Here is a 10,403-nt window from a genome sequence, read left to right on the forward strand (position 1 = left end):
CGTAGGGCGTCGCCCGGCTGAACGCCAGCCAGAATCGCGGGCGGGGTGGCCACGCCCACGACCGCCGCTTCCCACGTCGCCTCGCGGAACCTCCCCCATTTATACGGAACCTCCCCACCCCCCACCCACCACCCCAACCCCAACCCCAACCCCGCGCCGCCGTGATTAGCGCCCCCTCACGCGGCGGCCAGCGCCGATTCCGCTGCGGTTAAAAGAAGCCATCGCGGTGGCGGCGTGCGGGGGGTCGTTGGAATTATAACGGCGGCGTCTAACGGCCCCCCTGTTTCCCCATAATACGCCGTCTGGCTCACAACGGGCCGATTTCCAATAATGAAAGGGCGGCGGTTTTTTTGAGCCGTAGTCCTCGCATTAAAGAGAGCAGGCTGGGCGATCGATCCTACGCCCCAAACCCCCCCCGCACGCGCGAGTTCGTCAGGCAGTCACACGGCGTCCCGCCGCCGCTGTTTCCCCGGGAAGAGCGATCGTTAGCTCGCGTCACGATTGCCCTGCCGTATCCGCGCGGGGCCTTAAATGAACGTGACGCTCTCCGGAGCAGAAGAGGAAGCTTTCACTCCCTCTCACAGGGCCGCTCGGCCAGGGCTCCTTCACAGACAGCCTGAGCCTCGTGGGCTTCACAGCGAAGGCTACTTCACAGACAGCCTGAGCCTCGTGTGCTTCACAGCGAGGGCTCCTTCACAGACAGCCTCAGCCTCGCGGGCTTCACAGCGAAGGCTACTTCACAGACAGCCTGAGCCCCACGTGCTTCACAACGAAGGCTCCTTCACAGACAGCCCCAGCCTCGCGGGCTTCACAGCGAGGGCTCCTTCACAGCGCAGGGCTCCTTCACAGCGCAGGGCTCCTTCACAGACAGCCTGAGCCTCGTGGGCTTCACAGCGAGGGCTCCTTCACAGACAGCCTCAGCCTCGTGGGCTTCACAGCGAGGTCTCCTTCACAGACAGCCTGAGCCTCGTGTGCTTCACAGCGAGGGCTCCTTCACAGACAGCCTCAGCCTCGTGGGCTTCACAGCGAGGGCTCCTTCACAGACAGCCTGAGCCTCGTGGGCTTCACAGCGAGGGCTCCTTCACAGACAGCCTGAGCCTCGTGTGCTTCACAGCGAGGGCTCCTTCACAGACAGAAGCTTTGGGGAGAAGCAGGCGACGTGGCCTAGCGCCAGAACGAGAGCGCGTTTTCCCCGCGCCGCGGACGTACGCTCTCTTCCCCCCTAATCCCTTCCTCTCCCCCCCACTGCCCCCTTCCCCTCCCCCCCGGAGGGCTGTTTTTGTTGGCAGCGCTAACGGCGCAATTCCCCGGCTAGCGCTGCATTCTCCCACCCTCCGCCTTTTCACTTTCCGGAAGGTTCTCCACCGCTCCCCCCCCCCCAACCCAGGGGAGGAAAAAGGCATTTCCCCTCCGCCTCCGCCGACCCTCAAACGCCGAGCCGGAGACGGGATTGCCCAGCGCGTGACGTTGGCGAGGGACGGCCCCCGCGATTGGCCGCATCGTCGCGGGCGTTTTTTTATCAAAACGGGAACGGCGGCGGCTTTAAGCGGCAGTCTATATTTAACGGCGGCTCTGTTTAAGGGCTTTCCGCTCAGGGGGGGATTGTGGGATAGCGCTGGGGAAACTGAGCCATCCCGGATTATCAGGACACGGCTCCTTTGAGGAAGGAGGGCCTGATTGTGCACGGACGGCAAACGCACAGAGAGAGGGAGCGCAGCCGCACGCCAGGCCCGTCCGGATAACGCTCGCGCTCCGCTGAGCATGCCGGCCCGGGATTGGCCGCCGCCCCCCCCCCCCCTCCCATCATCATCAAAGCGTACGGAAATAATGGGAAATAAGTAGGGGAGCGGAATAATAGCAGGACCGAGACTGAGCGCAAGGCTGTCAGGGCGAAGATGGTGCGGAAAAGAGAGGGTGACAGAGGGGCAGAGGGAGGGGGGAGAGGGGGTGAGGGAGGAGGGAGGAGAGGGGGTGAGGGAGGAGGGAGGAGGGGAGTTAGGGAGGAGGGGAGAGGGGGGGGTGAGGGAGGAGGGAGAGGGAGTTAGGGAGAGGGAGAGGGGAGTGAGGGAGGAGGAGAGAGGAGGAGGAGGGAGGGAGAGGGGAGGTGGAGGGAAGGGGTAGGGGATGAGGGGGGAAGGAGAGGGTGGTGAGGGGGTAGGGAGGGTGGAAGGGGGTAAGGAGGGAGGGTGGGAGGGGTTAGGGGAGGGGGTGAGGAGAGGAGGGGGTGAGGGCGGGAAGGGATGGTGGTTAGGGAGGGTGGTGAGGGGGGTTAGGGACAGTGGTGGGGGGGGTAGGGAGGGTGGTGAGGGGGGTTTAGAGATGGTGGTGAGGGGGGGTTATGGAGGGTGACAACAAAGCTTATGGAGGGTGCGAGGCAAAGCTGCTTTCAAAAAGGCTCCCTGCCTCTGGGGCTGTCCTCAGCACTCTGACAAACAGCGCCACACAGAGGCAGCGTCCGAAACAGCTCACTTGCCTACTACTGAGTATACAACTTACATGCCACTTGTACACTCAACAGTAGGCAAGTGAGCTGATCCGGACACGGCCACAGTCACACCTCACCAGGCGCCATTTCCCACCCAGGTCCCGACAAACTGCAGCCAGCAGGGGGCAGCGGCGTGCGCAGACGCGACAGCTTTACCCGAACACCGCTCACGCTGGCCTGGGAGCTGCTCGCTAAAAGATTGGCGGGAAACGGATTTCGAAAAACCACGAAATTCGCATTTTTCAGAATTGGGACCAATCAAACATCACCTGCTTTGTCAGCACAAAAAAAAAAAAAAAAAGTTAGTTTCAACCGCGAGTCCTTTTTTCCTGACAGCACCAAAGAGAGAGAGAGAGCTTTATCTGTGAAACGTTACTGACCCTCGTAAATTCCTCTTGACCGTTCGGGTTTGCGCGAGACGAATGAAAGATCCGGGCTAACTCACCTGGGGTGTCCACCGAGCTCGCGGATACATAGCACCCACATGGGTAACCCGGCTTCAAAGAGTTAGAAAGACCGACCGTGTCTCTGCTCCACCAAGATGCACTACATTGCATTACAGGCATTTAGCAGACGCTCTTATCCAGAGCGACTTACACAACTTTTACATAGCATTTTACATTGTATCCATTTATACAGCTGGATATATATACTGAAGCAATTTCGGTTAAGTACCTTGCTCAAGGGTACAACGGCAGTGTCCTACCCGGGAATCGAACCTGCGACCTTTCGGTTACAAGCCCAGTTCCTTACCCACTGTGCTACACTCCGTCCGATACTAAACCGGCTTATTACAATAATTAGTTCTCCCATCATGCTGAGGAGTTATGCTAATTAGAATCAGCCGGTTTAGCGCATGGCGGTGGAGCAAACACACGGTGGGTCTTTTTAACTCTCTGAAGCCGGGTTGCCCACCTCCGATAGCACCCGACAGCCGCCCGCCATCAGTCCCGCGGCCTTACGAAGCCCGCGCCGCGGCTGTCCGACTCAGCGCCCGCGATTTACGGGCCTCGTTCAGCTAATTAGCCAACGCGCGCGCGGGGCTAACCGGCGCGCGCCCTCGCTTAAAAGAGCAGCTGTTCTTTTCGTCCGCTCTCCTGCTCGTAAAAGCCGCGAAACGGCGGGAGCGGCGCGCCGTTTGTTTTCTACGTGACGTTTCGCTCGATTCGACGGCGATCGGTTCGAGGCGAACGCGTTCTCGTGGAGCTTTCTCACGTAGCGATCCGCCCTCGTTCCACTCTTTCATGCACAGGGGGCCCGAGCGGTCTCTGCCCCACGTTTTCTGCTCTTCTGATTGGCTAGCCTGGCTGTCAGCGGATCTAGGCTGACCTGTGATTGGTCAGCAGCGGAAGGCCCGCCCCCCCATGTGGGGCTTGCAGCTCGTTAGCCCACTCTGAGCGGCCCAGAGTGCGTGAGCGGCCGGGCTGGCCCGTGCGTGCGGACAGCCCGCACCTCTCTGCGGGACAGAGAGCAGGGAATCGGAGCGTGCAGACTCCCATTAATCTCCCATTTAAACAGGGAGAAGAGAGCGCAGCCAGGGCCACTCCGCTGGTGGCCTGCGTGTCTTCAGGGAGGTGTGTGTGTGTGTGTGTGTGTGTGTGTATGTATGTGTATGTGTGTGTGCGGGCCGCTGTGTGTGTGTGTGTGTGTGTGCGGGCCTCTGTGTGTGTGTGTGTGTGTGTGCGGGCCTCTGTGTGTGTGTGTGTGTGCGTGCGTGCAGGATGCTCTGAGCTTTCCATGGAGCCGTGGAGTGACCAGTGGAAAATATGATGAATTGATGAAAAGGCGTAGAGTGAGCTGACAGGCTTCAGCCTGTGAGAGAGAGAGAGAAAAAGAAAGAGTGTGTGTGTGTGTTCATGGGTGTGCGTGCGGGTGTGTATGTCTGTGTGCGCGCGTGCGTGTGTGTTTCTGCGTGTGCTGTGTGTGTGTGTGCGCGTGCTTATGCAGTGTATGCATATGTGTTTGCAGTGTGTGTGTGCGTATGTGTGTGAGTGTGTGTGAGCGTATGTGTGTGTGTGAGTGTGTGTGTGTGTGAGTGTGTGTGCGTATGTATGTGTGTGTGTGAGTGTGTGCGTGTATGCGCTGTTTTTGCAGTGGACAGTGCCGCTCAGGAAGTGGTTGTGTCCTGGCTCTCCAGTGTTTCTCCAGTGTTTACAGACAGGAAATGTTTGCTCTGCGAAAGGGAAGGAACCAGACCGCTCTGCGCGGTAAACACCGAGAGTCCTGACGGACACACGCGGCGCCCCCGTCCCCCTCCCCCTCCCTCCCCCCGTCACCACCACAGACACACACACACACACGCCGGCACGCTGCGCCCAGACGCTCAGACACGGACACTGCACACACACACAGACACACGAAGACTAGCCTACTGAGACGCGCGCACCGACGCAGAGACAGGCCCGCACGCCCGTAAAAAGTCGCGGCTTGGGTCCCTGGCCGCGCCCGGCGCGCACGCGCTGGCTCCAGGGGAAGGGTCCGGCGGAGCTGCGCCTACCGGATATTAAACCGGCCCGGGGTCAGCCCGCCCGCCCGCCACACGCCGCGCGGTCCCAATAACACACCGCACGACAGGGCGGCCATCGGCTCCAGCCGACAGCCGTCGAACACAGGAGATAAGAGAAAGGACATTTAACAATGAAAAACAAAAGTCCACATTAACTGCTGGTAGCTATGACGGAAACACTATAAACGATCTGGTGCAGGTCTCCAGGAGGGAGAGGTCATGTCCGTAAGGGGGGAAGAAATGCACGGGATCTCTCCAGGGCCACTGGCTGTGCGTCGGGCCAGACAACACCCCTTAGCTGTGGCATAATCACAATATACAATACGTTACATTACAGGCATTCAGCAGACGCTCGTATCCAGAGCGACTCACACAGCGTTTACATTGTATCCATTTATACAGCTGGATATATACTGGAGCAATGCAGGTTAAGTACCTTGCTCAAGGGTACAACGGCAGTGTCCTACCCGGGAATCGAACCCGCGACCTTCAGGTTACAAGAACAACTCCTTACCCATTACGCTACACTGCCGCCCCCACTGCCCGTGGTGAGTTACTGCTTAAATACGTAGCATTACTGTTCTTGGCTATCGATATTGTTATTATTATAACGAAATATAATTACTCACAATTTCTTCAAATAATGTTATTTCAATGGAACAGTTTTCACCACAGGTGGGCCGCGTACCGCTCGTTAAGCTTTAGCGACAGGGTCTCCGGGCCCGGGCGAACGCCAGGCCGCAGGCGGGGTATCCGCGGGAGTCCGTAACGACGCGGCCCGAGCGCGGGGCTCGGTCTGCATCCTGTCACGCCGGCGCTTCCCTTCGTCCGCCGATTACGCAGCCGCTCAGCGCGGCCGAGCCGGAGCGTCTTCGCCATTACGCTAACGAGCGCCGTTTTCCGTAGCCCGTCATGTCTTGCGTCATTTATCGAGAGACACGCCAGGGCCTGAGGGAAGCGTGCTAACGTGCTAACGTGCATGCATACGCACTTCAGTTCTTTATTTAGGTCCACATTTAGAAAAATACATTCTGACGGCACAATGACGTTTTAGTGGGCGTCTGACGTCATTCACTATTGTAGTAGTACATAATGGACGAAGGACAGACATTTGCATCACAAGCATTAGCACTGAAGCACGGAAAGTTATATATAAAGCGACTATAATATATATATATATGAAACTGAAAAATATTTTGTGAGTTGCTTTGCTTTCCATTTACATGCTTTGCATTCCGTTATACACACAGACACACGCACGCATGCACACACACACGTGCACACAAACACACAGACAGGCACACGCGTGCACACACATACACACACACACACATACACACACGCAGAACAATTACTCAGGTTACAAAGTCCATCCTGACGTAAGCAGTCCACATGCAATAAATTACCCCCCATTAAGCGAAAAAGCAACTTATCAGATAACATCATTACACAGCAAAGTGAAATAGCCTTTCACCACTCAAAACAGCCGATACACTGAAACACTGAACGCGTGGAACGCCCTCACCTTAATCTCCGGCCCTGCTCCGGGCGCTAGCTTTCGGGCCCGCTAATGACTCGGCTAACCGCTCCCCCCTTCCCCTCACCAGCAAACAAACAGCGCAGGGGGCCATGAGGAAAGGAAGCAAGTACGTCCCTCGCAAACTCCCCTCCCACCCCCCCCACCACCACCACCGGTGAGAACAGAGCCCTGTGTAAACTCGGCGGCCCTATTCCGTGCGACCGCGCAGCTAGGGAAGACAAACCGTGTCCCGGTGGCGCTAGTTTTTAAAAGTTACATTACAAACTGTTGAAAACTCACAAACACCATATCATTTTTGTTTTTAATTCGTTTCGTTTTTGCGGGCATATTGGCCACGCGAGCAGGAGCTGCACCAATACGGTGGGAGCCTTTGGGGGGGGGATTCGTAGCGAATGAGAAATGAAACGCAACGCTGCAGTTACGATAGCAATACAACACAAACTCTAGTTTGCTAGCATGCTAAAAGCTAAAGGTACGTGCTCATCACTACGACCAGGTTCAGTTTCAGTAAGCGATCCAGCTTAACTTCTGTCCGTATGAGCCAATCAGCTGCTTGCTTGCAGTTTTCACAATCAAAACCTTACATGGAGAGCAGCCAGAGCTCATCAGCCAGACCTCATCAGATTACCCCACCCACCCACCTGAATTCATACATCACCCCAAATTAAGTGTTCACACTTCTACGCTGACATAAAGTAAGACGGCTGTGATCTCTGCGATCTAATTATTTGTTGAGCGTTAACTTAATTTGCTCGTAAGGACATAACGTTCCCTCAGATATTTTCACTGCCGTCAGCACCCGCGACCGACAAGCTCGATTTCCCACCTCACGGTGACATCAGAGGGAGGTTTCCGGACGCGCGGAACGCAGGACGGGCGCGGCCAAAGAGTTTCGGGGCCCCGGAAGGGTCCGGTCCTCCCGAGCTCACGCCGACGCGCGGGATGGGTCCGGCGAGTTCGGGGGCGGGACGGGGCGGGGCGGGGGCGGGGCCAGGAGCCCTTTCTGAAAAGCGCTCTCTGCACGAGGTCAGCTCGCCGCAGCCGGGCTCACCGCAGCCTGGGCCTCGTCACTTCACCCAATCAGGTCCGATTTTGGCTTTCGGTTCCGCCAGGGCCCGCCCTGCCGTTACCGCCGGCTTCCCTCGCCGCCCCCCGTCGGAAGCGGTGCCGCTCAGACGCCTCCCACGCCTTCCCGAGCCGGGGGGAAAAAAGAAAAGCGCGGCGGATCGTGGCAGCCGCGCGGCGGGGCACCGCAGGAAGTCTGAATAAACGCGCACTCGTGCGCTCTCTCTGTCCCCGCGTGTTTATTCAGAACCGCGCCCCGAGGCTTCCGCCAGCCGCCGGAAAAACCCGTCGGTCCGACCGGGAACTTCGAAGCCGCCTCCGACGCGGCGCCTGTCCAGCAGGTCGAGATGCGAGTCCCCCCCCCCCCCCTCCCCGATGCTCCCTGAGGGCGGAGAGCTTTCGGGAAGGCCTGGGGCCCTGTCCCCTACCTGGTCCCATGACCCCTGATCCTGTCCCCTACCCCATCCCCAGGCGCGGTCACTTACTTGCAGGCGAGGGGGTGCTGTAGCCGCTGACGCTCAGCCCCGGCAGGGGGGGCGGGGAGAGCCCCCCCAGGACGTGGGGGAAGAAGTAGGAGTAGGGCGGCATGGGGAAGCCGCTCAGGTGGGGGCCGGCGTTGCCTTTGCCGGACATGTCCGCGCAGGTGGGGGTGGCGGGGGTGGGGGGTGGGGGCGGCGTGGCGCTCGGCAACGGCGCTCTTCAGGGGGTGTGCGGCGCGCCCCGCTCAGCTAGTCCCCATCCGGGTGGCGGTCCGGCGGTAATCCCAAAGGGGGGCGGACGCGCGATCGGCTCCGTTGGGGGGGGGGGGGGGAAGGGGGGCAGCTTGTTCCCGTTCGCTCCGGGACCGCCCCCGTCCAGGACGGCCGCTCCGGACGGACGGAGGGGGGGAAGGGTCGCCTCCTGTTCTGGTGACTTCTTGGTGAAGCACCAGAAGGCGAGACTGTGGTAGAAGCCCAGTGCACAGAGAAGGGGCGGGAAGTCCAGTCAGGTGGTTGTGACCGGGAGAGAGGACGGGCGGGGCGGGGGAGGGGCAGGCGATGCGTGGGGGGGTGGGGGGCAGGGGGTGCCGTGAGCGGGGGTCTCGGGTCCCTCCCGGTGGTGAGTGGGCTGCTGGGATGCCGCGGGGGGGGCCGTGTCTGGAGGTCACATGGTGCTCGTGGACCGTCCCCCGTCCACCAGTACAGGTCCGCTTTCACACCTGAGAGAGAGAGAGAGAGAGGGAGGGAGGGAGAGAGGGAGAGAGAGAGAGAGGGGGAGAGAGAGAGAGAGAGAGAGAGAGACAGAGAGAGAGAGAGAGAGAGAGAGAATGAAAAAACAACTTCACAAACGACTGCACAGGCCGTTCACTGCGATAAGAGTGTGGAAGACAGGTACGTTGCACAGGAGCGCTCTGCGGAGTAATTAACACTAAAGCCTGGTCTGAAACATTCCTTAAAAATCCAATTTCGGCGTCTCCGCCATGAAAAAAAAAAACATTTCATATCGACTCGGAATTTAATAACGCGCAAATTTAGAAAGAGCCGAGAGTTTTTATAGCGCTCCCAGTTCTGCGGTAACGCGCTCGCTCATTATCACTGTTGGAACAGAAACAACTGTGGGGAAACAGCAATCGCGGAAAAAACAAAAAACCAAACAAGAAAAGAAAGAAGAAAAAAAAGGCGCTTAATTAATTAATTACAGCGCTATAAAATCCCCCAGAGGCTTCCCCGAAGCACAACAGAACTCGATTAAGAGCGGGAATTACGCGGGGCTGTGTATTTATAACAGAGGTGTTTAAAAATAAAAAATAAAAAATGTACACCCAAGTACACCCAGCCTGTCGTTGAGGGGGAGGAAGGAATTTTTCCAGTCGGGCAGCGTGCGGGTAACCGATACCCACAATCCCCAGCGGGTGCAGGCACGCGGCCCTCGTGGGGGCGGCAGCGGTTTTGCCGTCCTGCGTCTCGACCTCGCGGTTTGGAGCCCGTCCGCCGCTTCCGCCGAGTCGCGCCGCTGGCGAAGGTCGGAGACAGCGGCGCGGGCCAGCGGCGGCCTGAACCGCCAGGGAGGCGGGCCAGCGCCGGCCCCGACGTGGCGCTACGAGCGCGGCCGCAGCTTGGCTTGGCAGTTGTGCCCGCACCCCCAGCTCTCCGCTTTTCGCCCCCACGCGCGCTAATTCCGTAGCGTCGGGCGCGCGGGAAGCGTCAAAACTCGAACCGCGCTCGCGGCGCACGACATCGCCGGCAGGCGCGGAGGAGAAGAAGCCCCGGTTTCGGTTTCACCCACACGTCATCACACCTGAGAGCGGAGCAGGCACACGCGAGGGGGCACTACTTCTCCTCAACGAACCGCCGCGGAAGGACACGAAAGCAGCCGGGAGGTCGTGCGTCGGCTCACGCACGCGACGCGCTCGATCGGGGCCCCTCCCTCGCAGCCCACCTGGCCCAATCGAACACAGGAACAAAAAAAAGCCCGATGGCCTACCGGCGACTGATGTAACTTTTCATCCAGGCCCTCGGGTACTCGGCGTCCCTAACATATGTTCCCCCTCCTCCGCTTCCACGGAGGCTCCTGATTGCTTAGCGGGGGCCATCGACCGGGTGCGAAAGGATTATTTAACCTGACGGTCGATCGGCGGCTGATTACTCCTGGAACCCGGGGGACCGGGGGTCTCTGCGGGAGATCCGTCTCTCCGCGATCTCCGTCCCCCTCGCCCGCCCCGGCCAGGCGTTAATGGCCACCTTAATTATTCACGGGAGATCTGAATCTTTTATGAGTCTGTCGCTCCCCCCCACCCCCCCCCCCCACGCCCCAGGACGTCCGGATCG

At 59.1% G+C, this 10,403-nt stretch overlaps 1 protein-coding gene across 1 annotated transcript in view; it reads right to left on the reverse strand.

Moving 5' to 3' along the window:
* The window catches only part of LOC135247816 (retinoic acid receptor alpha), a 97,644-nt gene extending 89,390 nt beyond the window's left edge, over positions 1-8,254 (reverse strand). The window contains exon 1 of the mRNA XM_064321701.1: positions 8,082-8,254. Within this exon, the coding sequence (XP_064177771.1) occupies positions 8,082-8,229 (148 nt within the window). The 5' untranslated portion in view covers positions 8,230-8,254. The remainder of the gene's footprint in view (positions 1-8,081) is intronic.
* Positions 8,255-10,403: the final 2,149 nt, after the last annotated feature.

This window comes from Anguilla rostrata, chromosome 2 (assembly GCF_018555375.3).
Source record: "Anguilla rostrata isolate EN2019 chromosome 2, ASM1855537v3, whole genome shotgun sequence".
Lineage (NCBI taxonomy): Eukaryota > Metazoa > Chordata > Actinopteri > Anguilliformes > Anguillidae > Anguilla > Anguilla rostrata.